We start from the raw sequence: 11,287 nt of genomic DNA on the forward strand, positions 1-11,287 counted from the left end.
TACACACTGGACCTTTAATGATGAGATTTTAAAGTGATTATAATAATGATAATGCTGTTGTTTCATTGTGATTTTGTCTTTTTAGCCATCTACCCAGGCAGATAGAAGTGTTGTAATGTGCCGAGATTTTGAGATATACAAAGGGGAATGGAATTTTGTTTGTGTTGCTCATGTCATGAAAACAAATTAAGACATCTATTTGTTGTCCTGATTACTCTGGATAATCCACAGATCATTCTGTTAACCATAGGGGCTATCTCTTTGATAACAAGCAGATGCAGTAAAAACAGTCCACAGGAATTTCTGTGGATTATCCAGAATAACTTATTCTGTGAAAGAACAGTTGCTGCTGTTAATATTTTATGTGTTGGTTTTTTTTACTGCTTGTGAGGCACCACCAAATGAATTCCACTCACCACCATTGTATTAAGGTGGAGGCAGAAAGCAGATGAATATCTCACAGTCTAGATTTGCCAGAATCAACACAGTTCCTTGTTGGGGGGCTTTAAGTACAGGTTTTGGGTGAGGTTTTCTTTGTGTATTTCTTTAGAAAATCCAGCACCAGCTAATTAATCCAAGCTGTTTCAGCTTCGATTCTGACAGATCCCAAGGTTTCTGTGCCCACCTGACGAGGTCGATGACTCGCTCTCTAGGAGCCGAACTGACGGGTTCGTCGTTGATCATGATGATCTCATCGCCGGGCAACAGCTTCCCCTCTGATGGACCACCTGCGCACACACAAACACATGCAAACAAGCCGTAGTTGATCCCATAGAAGGTAGATAGCTTCAGTCTGTCAGCAAAAGATGAATGGATGAGTGCAACACCAGCCGAATGGACACTGCGTTCAGGTCATTTGTAAAAAAAGATCTATTTTGCTTGGGGTGTGTCTAATAGGTGTGAGCATTAATAAACTGCAGCGTCCTCAAACACATATATTCCTCTCCTTGGCCAGCAGCTCTAAATAGAATATTCATTAGTTCAATTGTCTGCTTGGAATTCAGCTCTCATTGGTTATTGACATTGTCTAATCACTGTGTGTGTCTGCGCCGCTGGTGGAGCTGACAGCTGATCTGTAAGCAGTGGCGTGGCAGTAATTTGGCAATCAGCCAGTCAACCAAAAATAGTTAGTAGTTCCAGTAAAAAAAACAAAACCCATTTAATTGTGTTCATTTTCTCTCCTGCATGGGATCAATACTGCTTACTTGTGCAATCAACGGCTGGAGAAGCCAACAGTCTGCATGGTTTGCCTCTAAACAATCATTACAGCAACTGTTTGCACCGATTAGCACTCTTCAAACAGTAAGGAGGGACTAATGAAATCGCTCAGGAATCTTTCAACATGCAAACTGTCTGATTTCTGTACTGCACTAGCATAGCCGGAAGGTCTCCGGGCTTGTTGTCCTACTTTGTTCTGTTACTGTTTTTCTTGTAGCATTATATCACCCCGCCAGGCACTGTATGCTACTCTCCTCGCTGCCAGTCGTCGACACCCACAGGAATGAGCAGACTTTTGCATCAGGAAAAAAATCCCTCATGTTGTCTTAAAACCTCCATTGTCATTTGATCCACGTGTCGTTCTTTGGGGAAATATATGCTAGTTCAAGTCAGGACCACTTAAGTCAGAGCAGAACATATTTGTGGATGAAACCAAGTGTATAAAATGAGGTTGCTTGGTTATTACATGGCAAAGAATGAAAAAATAAGCATGACATGAACTGTACACAGTGTAGGTGATGAATTTTGCATCTCCCCAGACAGGCATGGTGGGCAGTGTAAGCCAAGAAAAAACAGTAAAAGGCAAGACCGGTGGCAGAGACGAGACAGGTCCAAGTCAAAACCCACGAGAAAATAATGAACTCAAGTACTTCAGCCCTGGTTGGAAGTTCAGTCTCTATGGATAGTGTAAGGCAAAATGTATCACTGGCTAATTTGCCAAGATTATGTGAAATATGTAGTTCATTTGTTAGTCTATTTGATTCCGTATAACAATGTATGTTATGTTAGCTTAGCTTAGCTTTCTTGTCTTGTATGTGTGGAAAAAAGATAAAACATACAATTTATGTAATATTCTGTATGTAACATAATTTCTGACTTTGGCGACTCCTTGTGGTGACATCAGAAAAGACACTATTACAGCCTACCTGGCGTGACAGAGCGGACCACCACCGGTTTCTCGCTGCCGGCCACGAAGCCAAAGCCCAGGACTGGGTCCCGTCTCATCTCCACCAGGCGGGGGGCGGGGGGGACCCCATCCAGGTGAACCTCCTCCAGAGAGCTGCTCTGGGACACTTGGCTGTTGAATGAGAGGAGGACCAAGGTGACTAAGAGAAAAAAATGTCTGACTTCAATTCACTTACAGTTCAGACAATTTGTTGACCTACTAATCCAGAGTGATGTGACATGAGTCAGCAAATAGTTTCACTTGGAGAAGACACGTAGCTGGTAATGGGCAGAGGTCAAACCTGTCCTGCTTTTTAAAGGAGGGTCTCTTAAAGGATATGATACAGTGCACATCCAATCAATGCATTCATCCCAACAGTAGAAGTAAGTTTTAGCTCTGAAAAGTAAAACTTAGAATGAATGATCCGAGCTATCTGATGAGTGGTTCATAAATCAAAAACCTTGGCTCAGGTTTGGTCATTAGTACAACATTTCATGCTTAAGAGCCACTTATAAAAGAGAGCACAGGTCCTGCATTCATAAACTGCCCCAGATTTGCAATCTGGAACCAATTTGCCTCTTACATCCATATAAGTCTGCGGACTATTCCAAATAAAAGTGCACTGATTATTTAATCAAGTCACAATTCTTCATTTTTAATGTCTTAAGGGGGTATGTCTTTTTTATATGTGTTCTATAAAGGTCTGTTCTCTACTTAACTTGTGCTATTGATTACTATTATCATCATTATTTGCTAAATATATCACCCAACTGTTCCAACACTTTTTCAGTAGTTTAATTTGTTCAGGACAGTTGGCAACTCTCTTTTATAACAGCTTATTTCCAAATCTGAGCTTTTTGGAAATTATGTTTACCACTGCTATAATTAATGTAGTAAATATACATATAAATCGAACACAAACACCGTTACAAAGTGTAAGTAATGGGCATTTGTCTGCTTGAACATAAGCTGCAAATACTAGCATGTCTTGCTAACTAGCCGACTACCTGCCCTAAAAACCTACTTCTTTAAAATGTGAATGGAAGCTATAAGCAGCCATACAGTATTACGAGGACTACCGAGCTCTACATTTCAATACCAGTCAAGAACAATGCTGTTTCTTTATGTCTTCCACATGTTGCACATAGACCATCAACTGGTAGACCCTTTAGACGCTAAATCATGGTGGCAAATTCCCTGATTAATTTTTATGAGAATTATTGGGAGGCTACTTTGGGCCACCAACATCTAATGCACCTTTAATGTGGGTTAATATTGGTGAAATTCCACATTGTCCTTTTCTTTGCCTCGCTGCAATTCACTCAGGATGACAGCACCACTAAAATGTGAATGTACCATATTAAATTAAACCCTCCTGCTTGCTGAACTTCAGACGTCCGTCTCGACCAGGACACTGAGAATGCAGAGTGCCTGTTAATTAAGAGGTGATATAGGCTTTCAGTGGGGTTAACTCATTCTCTCTCTCTGTCTCTAGTTCTCCCTCCCTCCCTCTATCACAGCTTAAAAAGCTCCCTTGGCAGCTGTTGCTTCCTTTCTGCACATTAAGTCCAGTACAGGGTGTCTATTGTTACCTGGCCAACACCCATTCCATCGTTGTCTGCATCTGTCCATACAGCAGAGACTATGAACGTCCTGCCTCATCCATCCTGTTCCACTACTGTTGATTCAATGCAATGCTCACTATTTTTTTATTTTATCTGGTAGTATTGTTTTCAGATTTTGGCTTTGCCCATAGATATGTGTTTATAATTCATAGTTATAGTTATATACATGCAGCTTTGCCTAAATCGTCCCCGATGATGAAGCTTGTTCTATCCATCTGGGATGCGACTTTATCTCAACCCAATCCGGATCAGTCTCAACCACCGCCCCACCTCCAACCTTCTTTTCCCCCTTGCGCTTTCTCATTTTCTCTCTCATTATCGCATTGATCTGTATTGTGCATATGGTGCAGGAATCTCAAACTAAAGCTGTCTGTAATGAAGCATGTTCCAATATGTGACGCGGGCTCATCCCCCCTTCTCAGGGTCGAAAGGACTTTAATCCCACGGGAAGGCAGAGCCAGGATGTCAGGGGGTCAGGGGAAAGCCGAATACAAAAGGTCAGATTCTCATGTTTGTCGCTATTCATGGAAGAATGGGAAAAGCTTGCAAACCTGTGCAGTTCACACTGATGTCTCAGGTTCTTGCCTTCTCTCATTAATTGTTCAGGTTTTAGATGCCTACACTTAAGTATATTTTTGTAGCCAGCTACTAACAAATCTTATAGGAATAATCAAGTTAAGAAATGGTGGGTGTAAATATTACATTTCAACTCCCTAAAAAAGGAAATTGTTAAACAAATTTCCTCATGCAAAATAATGATTATTGGTTCACCTACTGCCAGTGTCAGATTTAAGTTCATGTATTCGTACACACTGTCACAAGCACGTTTCAACAGACTTAATAATGATTTAGAAAAGATGTAATGCAGTCTCGGACAAAGAGTAGCATGTTTGAGTTACATAACAAGCTTAGGAGACCTAGCTAACCTTTGCTACTTGGCACCATAAACTTAAACTGTGCATATATATATATGCATGTATATATCTCTGGCCAATCCAGGCAATGTTGCGAATCAGTAAGAAGGACTGAATTATGGAAATGTCGGATTTGCAGGATTTTTGCATCAATGTTAACTTGATTTTTCAGGTATCTCACTTTATTCAGGTAGGCCTATTAAACTGATCACCTTAATTCGACACTTAGGTGGATGTCAAGGCACCACATAAAGCTCAGCGTGTTCAAGAATGAGCTTGTGGTCCTTCAGGGAAAAAGGATGAAATGGATACCAACTACAATATAAGGAGGATTTGCCTCTTCCTTCCGTAGGGAGGTGGCAAAGGTGCTCATTCAGGCACTTGTCATCTCCTGCATGGATTACTGATTGCTGCGGCTCCCTCCTCACCCGCAGCAGACTTCTGCTAGTCCAGAAGGCTGCTGCCCATCTGGTGTCTAAAACTTCTTTTACACCACATTGCTTCTCCATTCATCGCACTGGCTCCCTGTTGCAGCTCACATCCAGTACAAGACCGGAACTGCTCCCTCCTATCTTCATACCACAGTAAAAACCCAACTCCATCGCAACCGTCGCGCTCCTCTGCCTTTGGATGACAGGCAGACATGTCACTGAGGATCCTGTTGTCCTATCTGACCTTTTCAAAGGGACCAATATTGGTCTTGGGAATACTGCACCAAGACATTTGTGCATATAGAGGCTGGGAGGTACATATTTGTCATTTTGGCTTTTGTCACTATTTTTTAATTGTTAGAGAATAGCCCACTAACAAATAAAATTGTAAAAAAAGAAATATAAAAAAAAATGTATTCATCTTGTCATAGGCACAGTATTTTTTATACTTTTTAGAATTTTAGAATTTTAAGACTAGAAATGCCGTACTGTATACACTGTACAAATGAATACAGCCTAGCTGCACATATTTCAGGGATTTCACATATACTGACACAACGCGAATAGTATTCAAAAACCTGCTAGCTCATGTTAGGTAACGTGATGGGAGTTATATGTAGTTAATCAATCCTTGGCTTTCTCACTCTCGCTCTCTTTTCTCTTTCTTTCTCTGTCTCGCAGAAATCCAATTGTGATACTCAATCTGTGTCACCTCCTCTAAAGCCAACAGCTTTTCTCTGGGAACAAAGCCACATAACCAGAGCTGTCTCCCTTGTCATATTTGAGTCGCTCGTCATGAGGAGAAAGGAGAGGAGGGGGGTGGGGGAATTTAACGGGGGAGTGGCAGAGGAGGAGAGGTACAGAAAGGACAAGAGATAGAACTAGAGGGCAACAAGAGGAGATGGAGGGAGGGAAAAATGGCAAAAAATATGACAGAGAAAGGTATCATTGAAAAGTGGAAATGCAAAAAAACCATTGTGCATGATGTTCTGTATGTCCTCGATGCCAGTCCAACTTGAGGATTTGCACGTTTATCTGACTGAAAGTTGCTTCCTGCAGGACAAATTTACACATCAAAAGGCACCGCACACACAGGTAGAATGCAAAATTACATGAACAATGGCTACTTTTTATGCATGTGCGGAACAGAGGGCAGGTGAAACAATACCCAAAAACGATAAAAGTATGCCCACGATTGAAGCAGAGTGATGATTTCAGGAATAGGCAAGTTTTAGGGGGGGAAAAAAAACAATGTTACTCAACTAAAACTACTTTTGAACCCTGCTCTACCACTGCTGCTGCCACTTAGGGCTTCATGCTGTCTGATCTCTATTTAACTCAGCTTGTTTTTAGCTCTGATCCATATTTAAGTGTTGAACAGTACATATTAACCTTGCTTACACCCATACTGTACATACTCCATATTTGGCTACTGTCTATTTATTTTTTAGCAAATGTTTTGACATAAACATTTAGGAGAGCTCCAGAGGTCTCTGCAGTGGGTGAGCACACCTTTGTTTTCTTTGTAATTGTACAAATATCATTTGTCATGATGAATATAATGTTCAAACTGGAGCAGTATAAATAAGAATAAAATGGTTTCAGCCTATAATTTGAACTTGATTTAAGATGTGATAGGATGTTATACTACTTTTTCTTCTTTATCTATCAGGAGGAGTGGTGACAACAAGAATAAATATAATATTGATTTGGTTTGTAATGGCTTTTCATGCATCTTCATTGTCTGTACTTGTCAGCCGTGTACTAAATTCTCCTTATCATATGATTTATCTGACATACCATGCCTACTTACAGCAGAGAGTCTTGCAGCAGAAATGTGTTTCCTTTGCAGCCAGTTTCCTATTATTTCACCCCTCTTTATGTATCTATACATTGCACAGCAAATATATCAGATTGTTGTTGATTTCATGTTAGGAGATATTTAATGTATGCACACAAACAAAATGAAACTGTGGGAACTCGATAAAGCTTTAAGTGCATGCATGCTGGTGTTACTGTACATACGTTGTGAGGCAATCCCGTCCCTCCCTGGTGCTGTTCATGCTGTCCCAGCTGTATGGAGGTCCCTGCAGTCCACCCCAGGGGCCTGGGCCAGGGGGCGGCCAGCCCGACATTTTGTTCTTATGGCTGAAACATAAAGGACAGGAAAATCAGCTTTTGATTGTCACATATTACCACACATGTTTTCGTCAGTGTGTTAATAAGATAATTAAAGTAAATGATTGAGTGATTCAACTTAAGAAAGGCTGTTTCTAAGCAGTCCACATGGTTCCTATGTAGTTTAACTTTTGTTTTAGGAACTATAGAGTAAAAACAGCAGCCTATCTTGAATCACAGCAGAGTGGCACTGGTTCATTTTGAGACAGTGAACACAAAACCTTGTCATTCAAGCATTTAACAACATTTAAACAGAACTACTGGTTTAGACTTTTTATAGAGCTGAAACAAATACTCCGATTGATTGGAAAGTTTTATGCAGAGTGAGAACACAGAGAACACAACTCATAAATAAACATCACAGCACCTTTATCTAACTATTTCAAGAGTTGAATCATTTAAGAAATTAATCAAAAGTGAATTAATCATGAATTAAATTTTTCCCACTCTCCGAATAAAAACACTTAGGGACTCTGCACAGCTTTGGTTTGATCCCTCTCAGTCCAATTAGTGTGACTTCTTGTCTTTCTGTGGGTGGCTTGCAGCGTGCGATAGCACTGCTTAGTGCAATCTACAGCAGTCCAATAACAGCTCATCGGGTCCGAAAATGGGCGATCAATGGCTGCATGTATGGGCATCGCTGCGGTAGCTGCTCTGCAAAGCTGCACGTGTGCAGCTAGTAAGGGCACTGATGTGACGGCTGATTCCGTTATTGCAGATCAGACAAACACTGTCAATGAGGATGTCAGGAGAGTGGGGATGGGAGAGAGACACAGGGAGGAGATAGGAGAGGAGAGTGGCTTCACCTCAGTGAGAACTATACAAAGAAATGAGAATTGAACACATCACCGCCCTGAATCATCTGTGCTTAGATAAGAATTCCAGTCTACAACGCCTCACATGCTACAGTGACTAATCATGCACAGACCATAAGGCGCCCATCTCCACAGAAGTAATCAAGTGTAATAAAAGATCATCAAGCCAGAGAAATGCCACCGAATTTCAGCATCCTTTCACTTCTCACATTTGATTTATTTGGGAGAACACTTCCACTCACAGCCATAAACCATGAGGACAAGTTTATTGTCCTCACCTCAAATCTGTGATAGCAAGCTGATGCATAGCTGCAGTAACAATGGAGAGATGAATTGCCCCACAGTGCCAAAAATCAGACTAATATTCTATTTATCCACTGCATGCTTTACATCAGAAAGACTCAGTTTCAGCTTCTTGGGCCTTAACTCTCGAAAAGAGTCAAGGACCCAATCGATCGATTCATATGCTAATACAGAGTCTAAACATAGAAGAGAATGCGTACTAGATGATCACGTCGTCGCCGTAAGAATCCAGCCGATTGATTCCCATATTGTGCTGCTGACATCAGTCAGTCATGTCATAGCTTGCAGTGTGTGGAAAAGAAAATGGTCCTTAGATTTAAAAGTGTATAACGGGCTCCACTGGAGTACTGTGAAGCTGCTGGTGAAAGTGTCAGACACTCTCAGTCATCCTGCTCAGCAGCTGTCATGTGGAAGAAACATTGACCGCAAAGGAAAACCAAACAAATTGCTAATATTCAAGTCGTCCTTAGAAGCAATAGATCCATGTCAACACTCTCGGGCTTTTTAAGTATAGCTCCTCTCCATTCTGTTGCTGTCCACGGTTTTCAGTCAAGACGCTTGTGTTTCTGCTGATCTTCAGTCATCCGAAAGAAAAACAGATCCACCGGCACTTCAGAATCCCAATCAGAGGCTCTTGTGCTCAGAATATACAGAGGCCGTGGCGTTACCAGCGCTGCACATCTCCAGTGTGTAGGCAGACATTCATCTGTGTTTGTCATTGTGCTGCTGCTGAGAGCAGCTTTGGTCCAAACTGAACTAAACTGGCGTGGCCTCGCCTCCTTTATCCCATAATCCCTCTCATCACAGAGAAAACAAATCCACGCTCTGTGTGTGTGTGTGTGTGTGTGTGTAAGTATGAGTATTTTTGTGTGTGTGTATAAGGGAGAGAGACAGCAGTGTGTGCAACTGTGCATGTATATGTGAGGATGTGTGTGTGTGTGTGGAGTAAGAGGATTTTCAGAGAGCAACAACGTGTATGGAAACACCGCACCATCTCTGAGCTGCAGGGAGCGGAAAGTGGAAACTGACTCTAAAAGTTCACCTGGATGGCATTAATATTTCACTCTTCACTTTTGGTTTTCCTCCAGCAAAAAAAAGTATTTTTTCTGTTTTTATATTGGTAGGAGACAGAAATGGGCAAATGGTAGTAGGAGAAAATGACAGTTGAGTCAAGAACATTTATTTGAGATGGATGCCAGTGTTAGCATGTCAAGCAAAATGCTGCTAACGTGCACTCAGTGATGATGCTAACACACCATGTTCAGCAGGTTATGTTTTCACCATTGTAGTTCAGTGTGTCAAATTGGCTAATTAGCACTAACTTTTAGCATTAACACACCAGACAAAGGTACATTTTGACATGATGATGGCTCTACAGGAAGTCCGGGGATCAATTAATAAATCTCTACCGGTCGGTATCTCCACAGATCTGCATCGGAGCGTACCTGCTAAGCTGATGTACAATCCAATTATATCTGAACGATTTGGTCAAATCCCTCTCACAGTTACACCCTGACCACAAATTACGTGTCACTCTGAAATACACCCCATTACATATTAAAAGTATTCCTCTGAGGACCTTGAATTTCTGCAGCAAATGTTACTGCAATCCATTCAATTCCGTTGTAGAGATATGTCACCGAAAACCAAAAATGTCAACCTTATGGTGGTGGGAGATGACTCGGATTCATCATCTGGGTACCATGAATGTTTTAATATACAAAACAGAATCACAACAGTTGCTGAGATATTACCGCTTGTACCAAGGTGGCGGACTGGCCAAGTGACTGACTGACATTACCATCCGTAGTGTCAAGAAAATGACTTTATTCTAAATAAGGTATTTTAGGATTAATATTTTCTACAATGTCAAGGCACTTTGCCTCCAAGCTGCTCTCTATTAGCATCTCCTCGCTCATTTGCTGCTTTTGATTCACAACATAGGGATTTGCATGAGGATTCAAGTTCAAGCACTCTTAAATTGCCCTGAATGAGAGCACATCAGATAATTTTGTTTACCATTGATAACAGTGACAGTCAAACTAATTTCATGGCTGCATGTTTAAAGGGAAACCCTACAAGTAGCATTGAAATCCCTATCTCCTATCCTTCAGCTGTGATGGTTCAGGCTTCTTCCTCCCTCAGTGTTTAAAAAAAAGTGAATTCAAAAGGTTACTGACTCAAGAATTTCTGTGCAGACAAATACAAACATTGAAAGATCACAACACAAAGTGCTATTGCTAGAAATGTATCCCCTGCCTTCACATTATTAAAGTTGTCTCCTCGATGAACTGTGCAGCAGAGTCTTTGTCAAACTGATGTAGCGCAAGCTTGCCGCGTTGACACAAGGCCCTTTCCCCAGTTTCTTCCTGTTTGATGCACTTCCCTTCAGCATACCAGGAATCCAAATATATGCATTCAAAAGAAGTAGCAGGGTGCTTTGTTCTTAGGATTGCCTTTGCTGAAAAGGCCAGTGTATTGACTTCAAAAAGTACTTTATTCTTTCAAACAGATCAATTCATGTTCCTCTCAAAAACAGGGATCAATTTTTCTCAATCTTTCACACTACGGCTCAAAACCTGAACTTCATGACACAAAATCAATCTACTTCTGGTTCTTTCCTAGACAAAAATGTACTGAGATCCATTTTCAAGAGAAAAGGTGGAACGCCATTGCATGAAAGTTGTCATTTTTTAATGCTAAAATGTAGCGGCATGACATACATTAAGGCAGCATCAGGATGACACTTATGGATGTATGCACCTCATTTCCACAAGCATTTGCAAATGAGGAAGTAGCAATTTCAAAATGTGGTATGTAATTGACTTAAAAGATACATTTCATAGATTATATTTCT

The 11,287-nt window shown here is 41.0% G+C and overlaps 1 protein-coding gene across 1 annotated transcript in view; it reads right to left on the reverse strand.

Annotated features, from left to right (window-relative positions):
* The window catches only part of LOC118340185 (FERM and PDZ domain-containing protein 4-like), a 72,901-nt gene that overhangs the window by 16,683 nt on the left and 44,931 nt on the right, over positions 1–11,287 (reverse strand). The window contains exons 4-6 of the mRNA XM_035678056.1: positions 7,160–7,282; positions 2,145–2,296; positions 626–728 (exon numbers count right to left, since the gene is read on the reverse strand). Coding sequence (XP_035533949.1) covers positions 626–728; positions 2,145–2,296; positions 7,160–7,282 — 378 coding nt within the window. The remainder of the gene's footprint in view (positions 1–625; positions 729–2,144; positions 2,297–7,159; positions 7,283–11,287) is intronic.

This window comes from Morone saxatilis, unplaced genomic scaffold, assembly GCF_004916995.1.
Source record: "Morone saxatilis isolate NCDOM2014 unplaced genomic scaffold, NCSU_SB_2.0 Contig6, whole genome shotgun sequence".
In the NCBI taxonomy this organism is placed as follows: Eukaryota; Metazoa; Chordata; class Actinopteri; family Moronidae; genus Morone; species Morone saxatilis.